Here is a 22510-nt window from a genome sequence, read left to right on the forward strand (position 1 = left end):
TAATTGATCAACTTAGATAAGATAATCTTGTTTTCAAAAAATAAATAAAGTTTACAGGGAAGAAAATAGAGGAAGACCAGGAAGAGTAAATCCAGCATCAACTATGAAAACGTTGCCTGTGACGTACTCTGATGAATCATGAATTAAGTAGCGGATGAGCGATGTCAGTGCTGGATGACATGTGAGAAAAGTTTTCAATGGAAGTATGGAACTGTTCTTGCACAAACATCCTTAAGCCACTCCTTTTTCATCAGGGTCTCTGTTATTTCAGATGGGAAAAGACCAGGCGATATCGAATTTACTCTTATATTGTGCTTCCCCAGTTCTAGTGCCATAATCTGTTTATATCCCAAACCAAAAGTTAAATCGAATAATATCAATGAAAATCTTTTAATCCAAAAGTACTTGATATAAACTTAACATAGGTTAACAAATCAAGAACAATGTACCTTAGTCATGGAATTTAGTCCCGATTTGGAGAAACTGTAGGCAAGACTTCCATGTATTTGGGTTCTATTCAAACCAGCATCCGAAGAAATATTGATGATACATCCCCCTTGAAGTGCTCTCAGCATGCATAATCCGACTTACTTGGACACCAACCATGATCCTGTTAAGTTCGTCCTCACCACGTCGTTCCATTATTCTTCACTTAAATAAAGTGAAGATTTCGTTCCACCTTGTGCCAAAAAAGGAAAAAAAAACAGTTCATTTTTTCTATAATAATTTTGTGAAATGTTACCCTTAAATGGCAAGAAATCACCTCTCACAGCAGCGTTATTGATCAAAGTATCAATGCGGCCAAAACACTTCCATGCTTTCTCTACGGCCAATCTGATAACCTCACAATCCCCTGTTACATCAAGCTCAGCTGCAGCTGCGTGGTACCTAATACTACCAGGTCTTGGCGCATAAGCAAGCTCACTAGCATGGACAAATTGGTTGATTTCTTCACAGAGACTTAAGCCTGTCCATTCTCCGAGCAGCTGCAACGACTTTACAACCTGCATTTGCCAAGTCGATACAGAGTTCTCGCCCGAGTCCAGATGATGCACCCGTTACCATCACAACCTTGCCTTTTAAATTGCTCCACGGTTCCATTTTATTTAAGGCTCTACTTTTCATTGCCTCAGCATTTCAAGGTCAGTGTATCTAATTTTATGTGGGTGCCTTATAAACGGGCTCCCTTCCATTTCTGGCCACCCAAAACTTCTATTTTTGGCCACCCAAAATTCCCAATTAACATATATGATCACCCTAGATGCACTATAATTTTTTGGTCACCATAGTTCACAAACACAGCTGGGGAAAGGATGAATTGAATTTTTATAGGGTTAAATATCAAACAACTCACTAAACTGACCTTTATGTATCAAATCACTCACCTATCTCAAGATGGACTCATTTAACTCATTAATTAGAGATCAAGTCTCATTCCGTTAAATAGGTTAATTGACGTTAGATCAACTTCTTCTTTGGACGTTGTGCAACCACATCCTAAACAAAAACTTGTTCAGTTGTTATTCTATGCTATTATGATTTTAAAACGTTATTTAATTTATGTGAAGTTTATATATGCTAATATGATTTTAAAACTTTATTATAAGGGATCCGTCGTCGTTACTTAGAAGAGCTTTTTGGTCTGCTGCGTGTGCGCCATATTCTGTTGCTCAACAAAGAGCAATGAAACAGATTGAAAGGATTTCTTAACCTGCTCATGATGCTCTTAAAATATTTGACCCATGTTGTTGGAGTAAGGCTTATTTTCAAACATCACAAGTTGACAATGTAGAAAATAATTTGTCGGAATGTTTCAATACTTGGATACTTGACCAAAGGTGAACTTATTCTTTTTTGTTTTATAGTCTAATTTAATAGAATTATATTAGAATGTATAAATGGTCAAATGACTAAGTAGTTATATTTTAATATAGATTTAACCAAGTTTATAAATAATTATGCAAGTACCAACCATTGCTAACAATGTTACAGAAGATCATGGGTCTAAGAATTTCACGGCTGAAGATGCAACAAATGATGGAGGAGCAACCATTAGACAAAAACTCCCAGTAAGGATGAATGAACGACAAGGAATGATGTTGCTAAATTTTTATTCTGAATGACTGTATAACTTGAAACTTCTTATTATTAATAGTAAGGATTGTAAAAGTTTTAATGAACTTTTTAATTGTATGATATGCAACAGTAGCATGCTTTTTAGTTGAGTCTACTATTGCTTTTTGAGCACACATTTCTGTACCAGTAACATGTTGGTTGTTAAGTAGATGGTATACTTTTTGTGAAGTCCTTTTGTCGGACTCAAGTGTTCCAGACTTCCAGAAAGGGAACACAAGAATTTTTTCGTTTATCCTACACATAATTGAAGTCTGGCAACCGCAAGTTCAATGCATAAGTGAACTATTGGCCATGAGTTTCATAAGTTTAGATAGAATTTTTATTAGCAATTCCAGTCAATCAATTACCTTGGTATTTATTTATTGTTTTAGTGCACGATGCAGACTTGATATTGATGGCTTGAGCAACACAAGAAATTCATTTTTCTATTTTAAGAGATGTGAGTTATTTCTAAATCTAACTGAAAATATTTACTATGTATAGTAAATATGAGCATAGAATAACAACTGAACATAGATAAAATTAAAGAGTCGGACCCTCAAACACATAGCATAAAATTTTTAAAAAATATTAAAATGTTCGACCAAAATAAGGATGAATAGAGTATAAAATTATACTGTACTTTTTTAAACATTGATATGCTCGACGAAGTATAGGGCGAAGACTGAAAAGTTTTTACAACTTTTTTAGGATTCAACCCTTTTAACGGGGAATATGGCAGTATTTCAGTTTTGATGATTTTTTTTAATATTTATAACTCTTTGGGCATAAAACATACTAATATAACAAAGAAATATTATAACGTATATTTTGGTAAGTGATCATATATATTTTTGTAAAATCAAAATTTCAAAATAAAAATACATTGCGAAACTATAATTTTCAACTTATAAGTCGGGAGTTGAAACATGTCTCATTAATTAACATCTGATTTTTCAAAATAAAAATATTAGATTATAATAAAAAATCAATTTAATATTTTATTTTAATTTAGAAGCAATGACAAGTGAAATTGATTCGGTAGAGTTTTCATTCGTAGCCTAGTTGGATCCTCCGGAACCACAAGAATCCCTAGTTAGAATGAGATTCCAACTCACCACCTTTTGAGTGAGATTTTGAGAAGAGTTGCTCTTCAAAGAGCCCAGTACGATGAAAGTTGTAAGGTGTGCTCTCAGCTTTTTAAAGGTGCTTCTGCTTATTTACACCAACGGGTAAAAAAAGCAGAAGTCAGAAGCAGCTTATGCTTCTCCAAAACAAACACCCCCATTGTCTATCATTGGCCTCTATGGTAGAATCAGTTGGAAGGTTTTTCCATTCTCTCCTTGTGCCTAAAGTTCATTGGTCTGGTTTAAGTTGTAAATATTAGATTGTGCCTAGGGATATCAAATGTCAAAGTTTATCATCACATGGTTGATAGAAAACATAATACCAAACTGTAGTTTTTGCAGCTATCTTTTGTGTCTTTTAAAGTGGGAGCGACTTAAATAAAATTTGGTTCATCTATATCCTTGTGCAATAACCCAAACCTTCTATAGCTCTTGAAAATTAAGGTAAATGTTATAGTTATACAGCTAAATCTCAGAAAGAATTTAACAGTAAGCTGAAAGAAAAAGAAAAGATCAAAAAGAAGAATAGACCAAAAGAAAAAAGGACAAAGAAAAAGAAAATGTCAATCTTTTATGCAAATTTCGTCACTAGGGCCAAACTGCAAAGAGGACCAAGTCCCTCAATGACCAAATTTCAGGAGAACTATACCAGCACAACTCGAAGTACGAGCACCAGATCAACCTGTGAGGACAAAAAGTTCGAAAATTGATAGTTCTGAACTTACTTCAACATACATTGAACTCACCTCCCGAACAAGACAGACCAAATGTTTTACAATAATTAAGTTTACAGGGACGAGAATATGGGAAGACCTGGAAGAGTAGTTCCAGAATCAACAATGAAAATGTTGCCAGTAACATACTTTGAGGTGTCATGAATCAAGTAGCGAACAAGCGATGACAGTGCCGGATCAGGTGTAAGGAAAGCTTTCAAGGGAACTGTTCTTTCTGCTACATTCTTCATCCACTCTTTTCTCATCAGACCCTCAGTTATTTCAGATTTGAAAATATCAGGGCATATCGAATTTACTCTTATATTATGCTTCCCCAGTTCTAGTGCCATTATCTGTTTATATTCCAAACCGAAAGTTAGAGAAATAGAACCATTGGAGAACACAAATGATCATGATTATGTATTAGTTCCTTATAACTCTTCTAGCCATCCTATGAATATGATTTAAGCCATTATTATTAACTGATGCATCAGTTGTTTTCAGTTTTGTCACATTTTTTATACGGTCCTGGTCCAATATATCATTTTCTAGCTGTTGGACGAATATCCAGCTGCCAGGATTATAACCTATGTAGAGCGCATTTTAACCGCTCGTCGACAATTAAAAAACGCCGGACGTATTATACTTTTGTTATATTTTTGGCCATCGGATACTCATCCGACGGCCATAAAATGATATTTTGGTTAAGAGTTCCCGGACCCTTTTTGATATATTTCATGGTGTGTTTCATAAATTTGCCTATTTTTACCATATCTTTACTAATTAAGAAACTTAAATGTACCTTGGTCATGGAATTTAGTCCTGTTTTGGAGGAGCCATAAGCAAGGAGTCCTTTTGATAAGGTTCTATTCAAACCACCTGTAGAGGAAATGTTAATGATGCATCCCTCTTGAACTGCTTCAACCATGCGTAATCCGACGTGCTTGGACACCAACCATGATCCTGTCAAGTTTGTTCTCACCACATTGTTCCATTCTTCTTCACTTAACTCCAGTGAAGACTTTACTCCACCTTGTTCAAAAAAGCAGTTTTTGGGAATCAATAGATGGACTCCAGACCATTAAGAACTACAAACTATGGTGTTTTTATTTGCGACCACTCTGTGTAAGCATAAAATTGGATGAAAGACAAGTAAACTTCTTTGTTCCATAGTTTTTGAGTTTTTGTTGTTGTGACAAAGTTAAGGTTTTTTTTCCTGACAATTTAAGTTATATTTTTCCGATTCAGATAAGATAGTAGAAACAGAGAAAAGGGTTCATGAAGTTAATTTTAGGGAACTTACCTAATGTCATATGTATTCGAGAAAAGAAATTACCTCTTATACCAGCATTATTAACCAAAGCATCAATGCGACCAAAACATTTCCATGCTTTTTCTACAGCCATCTTGATAGTCTCTTCATCCCCTGCCACATCAAGCTCCACAGCTTCAGCGCGGCAGCTTATGCTACCAGATATAGGAGCATTGGTGAGCTCAGTAGCATGAGGAGAAGTATTGATTTCTTCACAAAGAGACTGAAGTCTGTTGGTTCTCCGAGCTGCTGCAATGACTTGACAACCCGCCTTTGCCAAGTCGACACAGAGTTCTCTCCCGAATCCAGATGATGCGCCCGTTACCATCACCACTTTGCCCTCTAGATTGCTCCATGCTTCCATTTTCAATGCTTGACTTGGCAAGACACTAGGCTAAGCCAACTAGAGCTGTGAGCTTAAGCCATTTTCGACTTTAAGCTAGAAAATGTCTTTTTGTGTAATACGTCATGAGTCAGCTTAAAATTAAAAATAAACCTGAAACTGACTTAAGCCACAAGTTAGTTTGATATACTTTTTTCAGTGAATTAATTTTGAAACTTTATTAAAATAAAAATTATTCAAAATTATCCAAACATATTTTAACTCCCAGCTTATCGCATTAATCACCTTAAACCATAACTAACGTTAAGTCATAAGTCTTAATTTTATACTCTTAGGCTGTGTTCACTTGGATGGAATGGAATGAAAAATTATATAGAAATTTTATGAAGAAAGAAGAAAGTATGAGCTAATAATGACTAAATAAGAATGAGTTAAATTTTTGTGTGATTAAGATTGTAAAGAAATATGATGTAGAGATGGAATGAGCATTCCTTCCCAAACATGTGGGATAGAATTCTAGTTAAAATAGTAGGAATGAAATGATTGAAGGAATGAAAATTGTATACATTTTCTTTGATCAACACCATTTTTGAGTACAAAATTCATTTCATTCTCCCACCATTTCATTCACTCCAAGTGAACACAACCTTAATCTTAAGTTATGTCTGATGCTTACCTGAGATGCGACTTGGTAGTAAATATTATAATAAAAGAAACTTGATCTTCCCAAGTAACTTAGATTATTGCATTTTTATGTCACAAGTCCTGTCATAAGCCAAATAAACAAGTCTTGAATATGCAGATCTGTTTTCGATATTAAGCGGGTTCTCGTGAACAACCCATGTTTACCAGACTAACCGAGTTTTTAACAAACTTTTATGGGAATCAGATACTATAGTAGAACACTTCTAAATTGATATACTTGAGATTGGAAAAATTTTATCCCCAATTTATTTATTCATATCAATCATTATATGAAATCAAGATTTTTTCCATTATAGAAAAATTATCACACCAGAGAGTATCAATTTAAAAGAGTTCTACAGTACTATGGTTTTCGAGCAGCATGCCAAAAAATGATGTCAATTTAAATTGAGCCCGACCATATTATATTATGGTATATGTGTAAAAATGTTATAATTTGGACCAAAACAACTATTTAACAATATTATTACTTTGTCAGAGTTGAAGAAAGCAGGAAATTGTTACTTTATCTTCTACAGAGGATAAATATGTCGCTGCCACTGCATGTGCTCGACTATTAAGTTGTCTAAGAATCCAGTTATGCATCGAAGGCAAAACACATCGACGTTAGATATCATTGTTTACGGAATCTGTCAACTCAAGAGACTGTAAAGTTAGTATTATGCGGAACAATTGATCAAGTAGCAGACATATTGACCAGAGTCTGTTTGGGAGTGCTCTGTGCTGTTAGAAAAACTGTTGTCGTAGAAATCAGATAGCTGATAATACCGCTGTTGTTATGGCTGGTAAGGCTCGAGGAAACTGCCACTGATTCGGCTTTATGCAATTCTATTGTTTCTGACCAAAATCTGGTTTTGTTGCTAGCAAAGGCATTAGCTGATCTGGCTTGGATTCGATTCCCCCTATTCAATGGAAGCCAGAGCTAGAGTATGCATCGAACAAACTTAACTTGTCTTTAAGATAATCAAACTTTGTCGCCTTACCCAAGGGCCGGCCCTGAGTGAAGCTAACAGGCATCGCCTGGAGCTGGAGGACTTAAATTTTAGTCTTGCTCCTTCTGTTCGATTATGCAAATATAATCATTTTCTTTTTGTTTTGTAGGAGGGAAGCTTGATGATATTACTTGATTGTTGCTCAAGTACGAAGATCAGCTGCTGAAGTAACAGGCTCATGACATGTCTGCGAATTTGGATGGTTTATTGCATAGCAGAATTGATAGCAAATATTACTGAGCAATGCAGAGCTGGGAATGTTTCTCACTTATCCTTGATTATCCTCTGTTTCTTTTGTTAGCTTATCAATCACGATTCACAATCATGATTCACGTGGAAAGGGGTTCGTCACGTAATATTAGGCAAATTTATTTTATCTTTCTTAGGCTAACTCGGCAGATATAAATTACAAATATAAGTAAGAGTAATAATTTATAATATCACCAAGTCTTTATAATACACATTTTTGACCAAATAAATAAATATAAGAAATGTTTTATGTTAATAACTTATCATATGAGTATTTAACAAATCAATACGAAAAGCTTAAAATTAATTTAATAAATATAATTAAATTTAAAATAAAATACTAATACAGAATATATAATATCAATTTATATATAATGATAATTTTAATAACAATCGACTAACGGTAAAATAATATAGAAATAAAGGATTCTACTAATATATAATAAAAAATAAAATTAATTGTACATGCGTACAATATTATGAGCTTGAAAATTTGAGACCCGTAACGAGGGCTTCTTGCCCATACAATTCACCATTCACCGGCCCGGAGTGAGAAGAGAAAAGAGCAGAATGTGACCTATTTGCATGCAATACATCCTATACTAGATTATCTATCCTGTAGTTGTAGTACGTCAAAACAGTATTATCTAATAAAAGAAATGTGTATCATATTATCAATACTAGTATTTATGCCCGCGGCTTTGAATCTTGAAAAAAAATTTATTGACAAAGTAATTTGGACATTTAGCAATTGAATCGTGCTGAGCACCATATAGCATTGTAATATGATATAGGGATTACAGAAAGTGGAATATTAATTTATAAATATAATTTCTAAGATATTCTCGGGTGAGACAGGGTCGAACTCAGGACCTGGAACAACCGAGCTCAGCTGTTTACAAACTTAGTTGTGAAGCAAAAAAATTCTAAAAACCAAAGACCCTTATCATTAATGCATTTTATCAAACACCTCATTAATAATTCATTTCATAAATAATTTATCGTTATAGGTATGACACTGACAAAAAATATTGATAACATAAAAAATTATCATGTGATATATATAATTTTACTATAACCAAAATATATTAGTTTCAACAACTTCTCGGCATCGCCTTCGGCGATACCTCGACTTATATTAATTAACACCTATAAAGTCATATTTAAATAAATTCATAAAAATACATTAATTATATTTAAAAAGTGTAATATAAAGATAATATTCAATTTTTTTACAAAATGCTAATATATCGCAAATTTATACAATTAATATTGTTTATATATCATAATAAGATAAAATGAGCCATTTAGATTATCTAAAAAAAGTGCTTATAACTTCTATTTGTGATGTTAACTATAAACCAAAACAAAATTTCTAAGATATTCTTGTGTGAGCCGAACCCAGTACCTGAGGCGACCGAGAATAAACTTTTAAGCAGTATGTTATCCAAAACTGTATATATGAAGCAAAAAAGATTCTAAGATCCAAAGACCCTTATTATAAATGCATTTCATCAAACACGTCATTAATAATTCATTTCATAAAAGAAGAAGAATAAGAAAATTTACATTAGAGAACTGATAAGATTAATAGAATGTCAAGTAAATGAAACTATTGTCCAATCTTACGTGAGAAGAGAATGCAGGTTTAAACTTCGGCAAGTAATTCCATATTATGTACATATACGTCGAGTAGAATTTAACCCTCTTTTAATCTCCAGAGAAAAAACATATTTTTCTAACAAATTTAATTCATATTCCAATAGCCAGAGGACAGAAAATGTTTAAATTGCTCAAATACAATTTTCCACACTAAAATTGAGCTAAAGGCAATACTATGTTTAATAGTTCCAGTCCTAAGAAGTAGGCTCCTCCTCACAGCATGAGTAGCATGATATAGGTTCTTTTCTGTCTTCACAACTTCCGTTTATACTAAAACTGGCTTTGATCTGTGATTCTGCTATCACTCCGTCTCAATTGACCATTAGCTTAAGAGTCCTTTTCCATTGCCAAATGCACCACCATATAATTAGAGTAAATACACCCCATCATAAAAACCAACTTATTTCACATATATCATCAAAAATGTAATATTAATAACATGCTTGCATTATCTCCCCCATCAGCAAAGCATTTTAATAAACATCCAACAAATAAACCAACCTCATATCATCTGATACAGCAAAAATTTATAGTTTGCAGCAAAGCTCTTTAGGAGTATTGTTAGGGTGCTCCAACCCAAGATATTGCTTCCAAGCACCATACACGTCCCTTCTCTACACATACCAACATCTAAATTTTAGCCGGGTCAAGTTTTAGCAATCATCTTCTCTCCAAAAATTTGACCCATTTAACAATTACATGTTTCACTCAAATTTACATTCTTTACAGGGGTGTTGCTTATATTAACATTAAACACTCAAATTAAGAAAAAAAAATTGTGCACCTGGAAACGGCTAGATACAACATCCGAGTCCAGCAAATAATCTGGCCTTCCCAGTGATAAGAGCGCAAATTTCCACTGAAACCCCCAGAAAGTACATATACGCAAAAAAGGGTGTTAATTCTCACATTACAAATCAAGTGGAAAAAATTGTTAGATATGGTTGAAAATTAAATATTGAGCAGCCGTGTACAAAGAAATAGATGTACCTTTAGAAACTCCTCGTTGAGCCTGCAATTTTTTTTTGAATACACATTTTAACTTCTGCTAAGGTGAAACATGTACAAAGAAATATATGTACCTTTAGAAACTCCTCGTCTGAAACCTGCAATTTCTTTTGAATACGCATTTTAACGTCTGCTAAAGTTTCACCTTCACGGATAACCAAGGAAAATGGTTCCCCGAAGTTTTGTACCTGCTGTCAAAACCAAACAATGTACATCGCAAATAAATCTCCACATCTAAAAATTGGCTAGAATTATGCAAAATTACGGCCAAAACATCGTAGCAATTATTTTCTTATCTTGTGTATGTGATCTTTGTTACCATTTGATTCTGGGCATCCTCAATCAACTCCCCATTTTCAACTGAGCATTACATGTGACCTTAATACAGGTATAATTTAAGCTAACTATTCAGCTCTTGGTCTAGGATCCTTAGACTTCATTAACCTAAACATCTCAATTACGTGTAAAACAGTAATTAAAATAGTGCCGAGGCTATTATATCAATGATTGATTTTCTGCAGATATAAAGTCTCAATTACTCGAAAATAAAAAAGGATTTTTTTGATATTACAGAAATTAGTGGTACAAAAGATTAAGATTCACAATTTTCTTGTAGTATTATGAACAATTAAAATGAATTCTGGTATCCTACATTCAAATGATTCTTAGTTGAGGACATACATGACACTTAAAAGAAAGTGCAGAAAGTGATGCTTCTCCAATTATATGTGTAACAACTCTTTTTTCACCGGACAATGATCTGAGCGGATGAGGTGGTGAACCATCGTATTTTTACACAACATTTGGTCCTTATTAAGTCTTGAGAAGATCATTCGATAATGCATTAAATGAAGTAACAAACAGCAGCCATAATAAGTTTTAACGAACCTGCAGAGCATCAGTGGCAGAATTTCCTGAGATATTCTCTTTGTCTCCAAATTTCTTGCGCTTCCTAACACTTTGCTATATATTATGACACTTTGTTATATATGAAGTGAGTTCATGAAGTAAAAACATTCATCATCCACAACATGACAGAAATTATAGGAAACAATCATTCAGTTTGCAAAAGATTGCAAACTTCAATAGAAACATCAGTGAATAATATAAACAACGATCAGAAGGTGAAAAATAGTAAGAACTAAACCTTGGACCATATCTTCAGAGGTGAACAGGTGTAAACCAAGTTGTAAAGAACAAAAACAGATTGATGGGTAATCTATTTCATTCACCTACATTTGACATGGTGTGGAAATAAAATTACGCAGCAAGTTGTGTTAGCTATGTAAAAATTAGGAGGAAAAGAAATAGGTAATAAGCACGTACTAATCTACACAATTATTTGAAATTTGAATTGTTAAAATATTGTAAAATATTACAAATTGCAGCTGGTTACTCATCCTTGCAGGCGGCGAGAAATCTTCGCGTGGAAGCTTGCATCTTCTTCTATGCTCTCTTGTACTACTAAGCTACAAACTAATTTGTTTTTTGATTTTGAAATTTGAATTGTTAAAAAAATGTAAATATTACGAAATGCAGGTGGTTGCTCGTCCTTGCAGGTGGGGAGAAAGCTTCGAGCGGAAGCTTTGCATGAATGCGATGCTTGCATTTAAGTATATGAGGATATGAGGATGAATATGTTCAAACTGCATAAATTTTATCAATGTAATATTATATTTGATCTATGATATCAAACAGCAATATTCAAGGTCGATAGTCCTACTATAAGCTTACACGGCTACTATACTTTGCTCATTCCTTTAAAATGACAGCAAAGACAATAAAATAAACATAAAAGAAAAACGGCGACACAGTCAAGCATAAGACACAGATTGTATAGCAAGGAGATATTATGGATCAACTCTATATAGTTTGTCATGTTAAGCTGGTAAACTATATCCAATTTGACATTTTCTTGTGGTTACGGGCATTTATCCCCCCTGAAACCAACTAATTGCTACAAAATTCCACGCACGAAGCTTCCAAATTGTTAGGTCTATATCAATTGCAGCTAGGCTCAGTTTCGGGTATTGTCTAGAATCTTTTCATTGAGCATACACAATTTGGAGTCAGAAACTCATGAAATAGGGTAAAGTCAAAGAATTAAACTAAATCACTCCCTCATGTCTACTCAAATTAGGTAGATCCTTAAGGCTTGTGTTAGTACATCCTCAATAAATTTAAGATTTTATTAATCTACTGGAGGACCATCTCCGTAGAGATATCTAATAGTTGGAGCCAAGGTAATACATTTACAACCATTACTTGAGGGTAAGATATTATCACCTTATATAGGCATCCTCCATTTCTTTCCTTTGCCAGACCAAAGTCGACAAACATAACCTGGAATCAGAAAAAACCATAAATGATGACCCTGCAAAAACTCATTGACCTTAATCTTCAGTTTATACATAACTAACGAAAATATTAGCTTAAGATGCTTCTCTTACACAAGCCATCAAACAATACATATGCATCAAAAAATCAAATCAACAAAATTCAAACAGTCATCGATTATAATGATCTCAAGAATAAACCGAAAGAAATGTATATATACCTGGTGTATGATTTCAACAAATTCACACATTTCAAACTTCAAAACAAACAAATACGAATAAGATTAGTGGAAATCAGAAGAAATAGATAAATTCTCACAGGATTTTAATCAAGCAGTTATGCTACAACAAACCAAAATCTACTAAATGTAGCAGGACATTGGCTTGTGGAATCCTCTTGAGCCTACAAAATCAGAGGTTTTAGTCAAGCAAGTAGCTGAAAAACCAAGTTGTAAAGAACAAAAACAGATTGGTTGGTAATCTATCTCATTACTAACATTTGACATGTTTTGAAAATTAAAATTACGCAGCAAGTTGTGTTAGCTATGTAATAATTGGGAAGAAAAGAAATAGGTAATAAGCACTAATCTACAAAAGTAGCTGCACGTGTATTAATCTGCAGTATGGAGAGAAGGAAAAACCGGCTACGCGGCAGGTTCCTGTCCATTCAGAAAGTAAGCAACGTAGGTTGGAGCGGTGGCAGGCTTGTAATTAAACTGAACTTTGAAGGGCAATTTCTCAGCATGGGCAGAATACTGTAGCAAAGAGGCAACAGGAATTATAATGTACATAGATGATCACATTCAATGGTGCCCAAGTGAGTATGAAATCACATGAAATGGAAGAATAAAACCTGAAGTACTAGAAATTTTCCACTCCCTTAAAATTAATGCAAATCAACTTAATAAGTACTCAGATTTTAGTGATACAATAAATATTTTTTCATTATCTGCAGCAGGTGCCTGTGAATACAGGAGGCAAGCTTCTACCTGTGAATTGATGACTCGGGCTGCTTCCAGTTAAGACATCTCTGCATGACAAATCTTATTGCCGGGGGGTGGGTGGTTGGGGGGGGGGGGGGGGGGGGGGGTTAAATAGCAAAAGACCACAAAGAAGACATGAAAATACTCCAAACTTAAAGGATACCAAGTCTGATATACATTACAAATTCAAGTCAAAACACGCTTCAAAGCATAAGATGCAAGGTCAAATACAACTTCAAATTTAAACACAACTACAGGTCCATGGAAGCATAGGAATGACCAAATCTGACGAGATCCTCAGGTGCTCGAAATCTACACTAGAGTTTCTCCTTTTGCCCACTTATTCTTCACCAATTGAATCCACGGACGTTTATCCTTGAAAAAAAGAAGAAATGGGATGAAAATACTAGATGGAAACTTGCAGATAATGTTTTGTTTATCAGCAAAATAACTTACTTTATCACTCAATTTTACCCATTCTCTGTTTCCAGCAATTAATACCTCTACTGGTACCTTTAATAAAAGAGGACGAACAAAAATAATTAACAATGAACGAATTAATACTAAAAAGCTATGTAGAAAAAGGGTTCTTACTACGAATGGGCGTGGTGGATGCTCCTTATAATACCGCACCTGAAAATCCTTAAGCCTGTGATTAAACAAAATAATATCAAAACCTGCAAATAAAAGACTAAATAGTGATAAAAAGTTGAAGTGAGAAGTTACATGAATAGGGAACGAGCATACTTCATTAGTATGCCCTTCTCTGTCACGTCTACGTCACATTCTGCGAACTTTGCACTATCTTCCAGCCACGGCCTAAATCATAAGATATGTAGATATATATATATATATATATATATATATATATATATATATATATATATATATATATTTATATATATGTGTGTGTGTGCGCGTGTGCGCTCTTTCTCTCAGCAACTTTGTGTTCATATTCAGATCAATATATCAAATTCAATTAACAAAAATTGTGTAAAACTTACTTATGACCATATTTCTTTGCTCTTGCTGCCTTAATTTCATCATTTGCTCCGGACTTTGCTTTCGTTGCCTTGGTTTTATTATTTGTTCCAGCCACCTTAGTTTTATCATTTGCTCCAGACTTTGCTCTTGTTGCCTTGGTTTTATTATTTGTTCCAGACATCGATCTCGTGGTCACCATGGTAAATTCCTGCAAATTGGAATAACAAAATCGAACAAGTTAGCATATAACCCAAAATATTGGGGTTCATAATAAGCCCCAAATGTTAGGGCTCATAAAAATCCGAAATAAGAATTCAATCCCCAAACAAATAGCCACATGACGATTCCAATGCAGATAAATATTGCCTTAGTTTTATTATTAGTTCCGGACATTGATCTCGTGGTCACCATGGTAAATTCCTGCAAATTGGAATTACAAAATCGAACTAGTTAGTATATAACCCAATATATTAGGGTTCTTAACAATTGCAAATTTTCCTCTTTTATATTGTTGTGAAGTCAATATATATACATAAATAACACATATATTGTTCCTATCAATGAAGTTGAGAATATATCCTCCGTACACAATAAATATATCACACAAAGCAGACCCATAAATAAACCCCCGAATTCGAAAACCACCATGCCCCCGAAAATCTCACATGCCAAGAAAACACCAAAACTCGACAACCACTGTTATCCATGCAAAAATCGATGAACAAAAATCGACATTCAAAAGATGATATAGATAATAGATGAGAATACATACAGTGATTGAGAACAACTTGAGTATAAAATATAGATTGAGATCGGCAACGATGAAACAACCAGCAACGCTGCTTCTCTGCTGCGTTCTTTCCTTCTTTACTGCTTCCGTTTCTTTCGCAGAGATGGTGTGATGGTGGCCGTTGGGATGACGTCCGTTATACTCCCTCCGTCCACCGACTAGTATACATTGGGGGACGGGGATGCGGCCCTGCAAAGTGCAAAGTGTATTTGTGCAATCTATTTTTAAAATTTTTCTTTTTGAATTAAAGTTTGGATGTTATATTTTTATACAGAAAAATAAAATCTCAAAAATAAGTTATGGAACTTTATTTTATAAGAGTATTGAAATGCGTGTCGAGCAGTTAAAAAGAAACGTATAGAATTAAATGGGACAGAGAGAGTATATAATAAGCGTAAAGAAGATGATTTGGTTGCATGATACAAAGATCCGTTAAATCGTATATTGAACAAATAAGCACCGTTATATTAAGTGGGTGTTTGTTTACAGATTATAAGTCCAGCTTCTGGATTATAAATTATGAGCATTTATTTGTACTGTTTGTGTAATAAGTCAAGAAGCACTTATAAAAAGCTAGGAATGCTAGCTTTTGTTTCAGGGCTTCTATTTATTTCCCAAACACTTTCATCACTTATAAGTCTTATCTTACTTCTAACTTCTACTCCACTTATTTGTTTTAAGCAATAAGCACTTATTTTAAGCTCATCCAAACGGCCCCTAAAACAAAATAAAATTCTGTTCTAAAAGGAAACTGATATCTACTTGCATGTTTATAATTTTTTTTCTGAATCCAAAACAAATTATGTCTTTTACGTGTTTTTGATTTTTTAATCCAAAATAAATATTTCCTACCAATTTTAATTATAGAATCGTATAAATTGCACCGTCACAAAATTATTTTTATCCATCGGATCGTATATTGAACAAATAAGCACCGTTAGATTAAAACAAAATTAACTTCTATTCCATAAGACAACTGATATCTACTTGCATGTTTATAAATATTTTTCTGTATCTAAAACAAATTTTGTCTTCCACGTGTTTATGATTTTTTTAATTCAAAATAAATATTTTCTAACAATTTTATTTGTAGAATCATATAACTCGCACCGTCACAAAATTCCTTTTATCTAATATATTTTAAAATTAATAAGCCCGATTTATGTGAGGAACGAATACACAAACTTTTTCTTAATCCAAAACAAATTCTACCATCTTATTGCATGTTTATGATTCATCTTCTTAATTCAAAACAAATTATGTTTATCAATATTAATCTCGAACCATAAAATTTTTTATAAAAATATTTAAATCACATTATAATAATTGTAATATAAAATACATTTATAAATATAATCTAATAAGAGTTGGCGTCACATATTCTACTTAAAATAATTTAGAATCTGATAGAAAGAATTTAATACTTTGGCATGATACATACAATTTTAATTTATTATTTATAAATTAAATTTTTTCACACCATTTAAAATATATTTAAAAGTTTATAAATTATTAAAAAGCTCTCGTGCCTTGCACGGGCTATAAGCTAGTAATATTTTAATATTTTGAAATTTTTCGAATTCTCGTATCTTCACGTCACATATTCCTTAATTTCATTTATAATATTTAATTTTGATTTCTAATTAGATTCAAATGTATATCATAAAATTATAAAATATTAACAAACTCAGCTTGTGTTTGTATTTTTTGAGCTCCTGAACTATTTCATGAATTTCTTTACTCTTTTTTTTGAGAAAAAATCTTTACTCTTATATTATGCTTCTTCTCCTTCACGGTCAACGTTGACTTGTCTGACCCTATTCACGCCAACGTTTTTTCCAAACACCAAAGAGCCCGAGGACTCCTCAGCGACCGTAACAGCGCCAAGCACCTGCATCATCTATGGACGCAAGAGTTGGCAGCCCCGCCAGGGGAGAGAAGATTTCAAGTTCTCATCAGGTCTATTCCGAGCACCCCGCAGGAATGTTTTTGCGCGAACCATCAGGTCTAGGCCGAGCACCCCATAGGAGTGTCTTTGGGAAAAATACCATCAAGTCTACGCCAAGCACCCCACATGAATGTCTTTGGGAACACTACCATCAGGTCTCTTAAAAATCTTCCCAGCTGGAGGGGGGGAGTTTCCCCTCCCGCTTGGCCGCTCCGGGACGGTCTCCATTGGTGCTATGGCCAATTTTACACCAACGTTGTTTTTGGAGGGGGAGCTCGACCCCTCCAACAAACGGATCACTCCTACCAGGTCACCGTTGGTGCGTCTGATCCTAATCACATAGCAATAGAACCATTAGAGAACAAAAATGATGATAAATATGTAATAGTTCCTTAAAACTCTTCCGATAATCATATGGATATGATTTAAGTCATTATAGATAGGGATTTATGTAACACCAACATTATTATTAACTGATCCATCAGTCTTTTTCAATGTGTCACATTTTTGTATATATTTCATAGTGTCTCTCATAATTTTGCCTATTATTAAAATTTCTTTACTAATTAAGAAACTTAAATGTACCTTGGTCATGAGCACGATTGGATAACCCAAGTGGTGGGTTTATCCTTTGTTGTCTCGGGAGACTCGGGTTCGACTCTAACTCATCCGAGAAATATTAGAACAACTACTAATTTGTAAGGCATATAAGCCTACATTGTCAAAATAAAAATGTACCTTGGTCATGGAATTTAGTCCTGTTTTGGAGGAGCCATAAGCAAGGAGTCCTTGTGATAAGGTTCTATTCAAACCGCCTGTAGAGAAAATGTTAATGATGCACCCCTCTTGAACTGCTTCAACCATGCGTAATCCGACGTGCTTGGATACCAAGTTACCAACCATGATCCTGTCAAGTTTGTTCTCACCCCATTGTTCCATTCTTCTTCACTTAACTCTAGTGAGGACTTTACTCCACCAGTCCACCTTGTTCAAAAAAGCAGTTTATGGGAATCAATAGATGGACTCCCAACCATTAAGAACTGCTCCCTCCGTCTCAGCAAGTTGTTTATGTTAATTGTATGCACGTGTTTTGAGGCTTCTATAAAGTATAATTTTATAACATTTTAATTATTATTTTTTTTTGAATAAAAGTTTAAACGTCAAACTTTTATTCATACAAAAAATATAAGAAAATATTATAGAAATATACTCTACAGGAGTCTCAAAATGCGTGTCGAAAAGTAACGTAAAGAACCTGCTGGTAGTCTGGGACGGAGGGAGTACAAACTATGGTGTTTTTATGTGCAACCACTCTGTGTATGCATAAAATCAGATGAAAGACAAGTAAAAACTTCTTTGTTCCATAGTTTTTGAGTCTTTGTTGTTGTGGCACGTCGACCTACTTTAACACAGAATGATTTGTATCACATGCAGTAACTTCATTTCCGAGGGACTCTCTATTTACGCTATTAAGGTAAAATATGGAGACAGACAGATAAAAGTTGTTCCAAGTGACTCCACACGACTCCTCACTTTTGAGGCATTTCCTCCTACTCCACAGTTAAGGTTTTTTTTTCCGGATAATTTAAGTTATATTTTTTCAATTCAGATAACATAGTAGTAAGAAAGAAAAGAGTTCATGAAGTCGATTTTAGACAAGTTACCTAAAGTCATATGCATTTTGTGTATAAAACTTGGATGACATTTTTGTAACAATAGAAATTACCAATAGATATATTTGAACTTTACATAATCATCTGAAGGTCACTTTAAGCTATCAAACCCGCAATAATATCTGGAGAAAAGAAATTACCTCTTATACTAGCATTATTAACCAAAGCATCAATGCGACCAAAACATTTCCATGCTTTTTCTGTTGGAATATTTCCAAAGTTGCTTCCTTGGTAGTGGAAAATTGAAATAGAAACCTTAAGTCCCACGTTTTTTCGATAAAGAGCCTTTGAAGGCTTTATACAGCAAGACACTTTGGTAGTGTCTAAATGTGTTACTAATGTATTGCTCTTTAGTTCTTTATGTTTTGAATACTTTGCACACACGAACACGGTTTTGATTTTTGCACAGCCAACTTGATAGTCACCCCATCCCCTGCCACATCAAGCTCCACACCTTCCGCGCGGCAGCTTATCCTTAATACAGAGTCTTCGTCAACTCAGGAAAGCTTATGACTCGGACATTGACTTATAGTGATATAGTCTGTTATTTGTAGATTGACTTAGTTGATATATGATATGTATTATCACATAATATAGTTGAGCACATTAGCAATATTATAGAAGTTTCTGTTGTACTCAACTGGTATAAAATACCAACATCAGTAATACAATTGACAAGCTCTTCTGATAATCTTTTATAGTGTTATTCTTTGTACCACCAATGTCCTCTTCTTTGCAGGAAACTCGTCCAACTACCGGCTTACCATCCGAAACTACTAACCGCATGACCACCCGAGCTCAAAACATTATTCACAAACCTAATAAATTTTATGGGTTTACTGCTTCTGCTAGCCACATCCCCACCACATATAAACAAGCTCAAAAACCTCATCATTGGCGTGTTGCCATGCAGTTAGAATATGATGCTTTGATGAAAAATAATACATGGGAGCTAGTTCCCAGAGATCCTTCCAAAAATGTTGTGGATTGCAAATGGGTTTTTAAAATTAAACACAAAGCCGATGGTTCCGTTGATCGATACAAAGCGCGGCTTGTTGCTAAAGGCTAACATCATGGTATTGAATATCATTCTACCTTTAGTCCTGTTGTTAAGCCTGCCACAGTTCGTCTTGTTCTCTCTATTGCAGTCCAGAAAAATTGGAACATCCATCAGCTTGATGTGAATAATGCTTTCCTTCAAGGGCACTTAGAAGAAGAAGTATACATGAGGTAGCCACCTGGTTTCGAAAATCCTGCTTTTCCTCATTATATTTGTAAGTTACGCCGAGCCATTTATGGACTTAAGCAAGCATCACGCACATGGTATACAGAATTAAAGAATTTCTTGCTAACATTGGGCTTTTCCATTTCTCATTCTGACGAATCTTTATTTATTTTGCACAATTCACACTTTACTGTATATATGCTTGTTTATGTTGACGATATTGTCATTACTGGTTCTCATGCTCACATTGTGCAACAAGTCATCCAGGCTCTTTCTAAACGTTTTTCACTCAAAGATCTGGAACACCTTAATTTTTTCTGGGCGTTGAAGTTTTGCATACTCAGGATGATCTTATATTATCACAGTCTGGGTACATAAAAGAACTTCTTACGGAGGCAAATATGCATGAAAGTAAAGGTGTGTCTACTCCTATGAGCTCCTCTTCCTGCCTTACGCTTACCCAAGCAGACTCGCATGTTGACATTACTGAATATCGTTGGCTTCTTGGCAAACTGCAATATTTATCTTTCACGCGGCCAGATGTGTCTTTTGCTGTCAACAAGCTGGCTCAGTATATGCATTGTCCCCAAGCATGTCACTGGCAAGCTGTCAAGCGCTTATTACGTTACCTCAAGCTCACTTGTTCATATGGTCTCAAACTAAGTAAGTCTTCTGATCATACCTTACGTGTTTACTCGGACTCCGATTGGGATGGTAATATCGATGATCGCACATCAACCACTGGTTATATCTTGTATTATGGGCCTAATCCCATCAGTTGGTGCTCTAAAAAGCAAGGTGCTGTTGCCTGTTCTTCCACAGAAGCTGAATACAGAGCTGTTGCTTGTGCTCTTGCAGAGACGAATTGGGTGACAAACTTATTACAGGAACTCAAACTACCTCTCAAGTCACCCCCACGTATTTTCTGTGATAATGTGGGTGTCACGTATCTATGTCACAATCCTCTCTTTCACAGTCGAATGAAACATATCGCCATTGATTTTCACTTTGTTCGTGACCAAGTACAGCGCAACTCTGTCACTGTTCATCATATACATTCTGCAGATCAAGTAGCCGACACCTTAACTAAGCCTCTCGCCAAATCTGCCTTTCAACGTCAATTTAACAAGTTAGCCCTTGTTACTCCAATGCCTAACTTGAGGGGGCATAATACAGAGTCTTCGTCGACTCAGGAAAACTTATGACTCGGACATTGACTTATAGTGATATAGTTTGTTATTTGTAGATTGAGTTAGTTGATATATAATATGTATTATCACCAGTGGCGGATCCAGAATTTTACTAAGGAGGGGGCTTCATTAGTATTAAAAAAAATTGCCGAAGGGGAAGCACACTAAAGACTGAGGTTTGGAGGCAGAGCAGGAGGCAGCAGAGCAATGAGAGAGCAATTTTTTTTAATCTTTTCACTTCACGACATCCAAGTCTGGTATATTTAATGTAAATAGTTTTAGTTAATGGGCTGGGCTCAATATGAAAATGGATGCACTCATTTCAGTTGGGGTGGGCTCATTGCATAAATAGACATATTTTAAAAATAAAATGAGGGTGGTATGGACTCAGGGGGGTTCAAGCCCCCTGAGCCCCCCTTCTGCATCCGCCCCTGATTATCACATAATATAGTTGAGCACGTTAGCAATATTATAGGAGTTTCTGTTGTACTCAACTGGTATAAAATACCAACATCAGTAATACAATTGACAAGCTCTTCTGATAATCTTTTATAGTGTTATTCTTTGTTAATCCTCCCACATATGAGTTTTGGTGAGCTCAAGAGCATGAGGAGAACTATTGATTTCTTCACAAAGAGACCTAAGCCTGTTGGTTCTCCGAGCTGCTGCAATGACTTTACAACCCGCCTTTGCCAAGTCGACACAGAGTTGTCGACCGAATCCAGATGATGCGCCCGTTACCATCACCACTTTGCCATCTAGATGGCTCCATGCTTCCATTCTCAATGCTTGACCTGGCAGTCAGTTAGACACTGACGACTAAGCTAAGCCAACTAATCTAAAATTACGTATGATGCCTCTTAGAAATGGGACCTTTTTTTTTGTCATATACTTGAGATGCGACTTGGTGGTAAAAATTATAAAAAAGAAGCTTGATCGTCCCTGGTAGATTATTGCATTTTAATGTCGCACTCTTGCATGCGGAAGCAGTTATGATTTTTAAAACAGAAACGAACAAGACCTATCATAAGACAATTAACAAGTCTTGAATATGCAGATCCGCTTTCGATATTAAGCGGGTTCATATCTTATGTTATGTCTCAAGCTCAGATGACAACAACGGAAGTAAATTCAGGAAATTTGAAGAAAGCAGGA

The 22510-nt window shown here is 34.7% G+C and overlaps 3 protein-coding genes and 2 pseudogenes across 10 annotated transcripts; all 5 read right to left on the minus strand.

Moving 5' to 3' along the window:
- Window positions 1-1101, minus strand: LOC108202173 (uncharacterized; annotated as a pseudogene).
- Window positions 1102-3786: 2685 nt separating this feature from the next.
- On the minus strand, window positions 3787-5681 carry LOC108202164 (uncharacterized). Its single transcript, XM_017370548.2, has 3 exons — window positions 5292-5681; window positions 4758-4987; window positions 3787-4308 (listed from the first exon to the last, which is right to left on the minus strand). Exons 1-3 carry the CDS (start codon window positions 5629-5631, stop codon window positions 4030-4032), a joined length of 849 nt encoding a protein of 282 aa, XP_017226037.1. The 5' UTR covers window positions 5632-5681; the 3' UTR covers window positions 3787-4029.
- A 3568-nt stretch (window positions 5682-9249) lies between these two features.
- On the minus strand, window positions 9250-13633 carry LOC108202868 (ubiquitin C-terminal hydrolase 13-like). 8 transcript variants are annotated; one of them, XM_064085578.1, is made up of 9 exons: window positions 13552-13633; window positions 13204-13317; window positions 12784-12965; window positions 12513-12569; window positions 11115-11189; window positions 10301-10417; window positions 10003-10077; window positions 9720-9832; window positions 9250-9554 (listed from the first exon to the last, which is right to left on the minus strand). In XM_064085578.1, exons 3-8 carry the CDS (start codon window positions 12811-12813, stop codon window positions 9746-9748), a joined length of 441 nt encoding a protein of 146 aa, XP_063941648.1. In that variant the 5' UTR covers window positions 12814-12965; window positions 13204-13317; window positions 13552-13633; the 3' UTR covers window positions 9250-9554; window positions 9720-9745. The 8 variants fall into 8 exon arrangements, 4 of the variants coding, with proteins under 4 accessions (XP_063941648.1, XP_063941650.1, XP_063941649.1 ...); XR_010287930.1 differs by having other exon boundaries at window positions 10209-10417; window positions 12784-13626; XR_010287933.1 differs by adding an exon at window positions 11374-11458 and having other exon boundaries at window positions 10003-10417; window positions 12784-13626.
- Window positions 13634-13687: 54 nt separating this feature from the next.
- Window positions 13688-15526, minus strand: LOC108202869 (uncharacterized). Its single transcript, XM_017371454.2, has 7 exons — window positions 15302-15526; window positions 14896-14949; window positions 14550-14737; window positions 14272-14364; window positions 14140-14194; window positions 14002-14058; window positions 13688-13920 (listed from the first exon to the last, which is right to left on the minus strand). Exons 2-7 carry the CDS (start codon window positions 14938-14940, stop codon window positions 13858-13860), a joined length of 501 nt encoding a protein of 166 aa, XP_017226943.1. The 5' UTR covers window positions 14941-14949; window positions 15302-15526; the 3' UTR covers window positions 13688-13857.
- A 1567-nt stretch (window positions 15527-17093) lies between these two features.
- LOC135149411 (uncharacterized) lies at window positions 17094-22146 on the minus strand (annotated as a pseudogene).
- Between the last annotated feature and the right edge of the window lie 364 nt (window positions 22147-22510).

Source organism: Daucus carota, chromosome 9, assembly GCF_001625215.2.
Source record: "Daucus carota subsp. sativus chromosome 9, DH1 v3.0, whole genome shotgun sequence".
Taxonomy (NCBI): Eukaryota; Viridiplantae; Streptophyta; class Magnoliopsida; order Apiales; family Apiaceae; genus Daucus; species Daucus carota.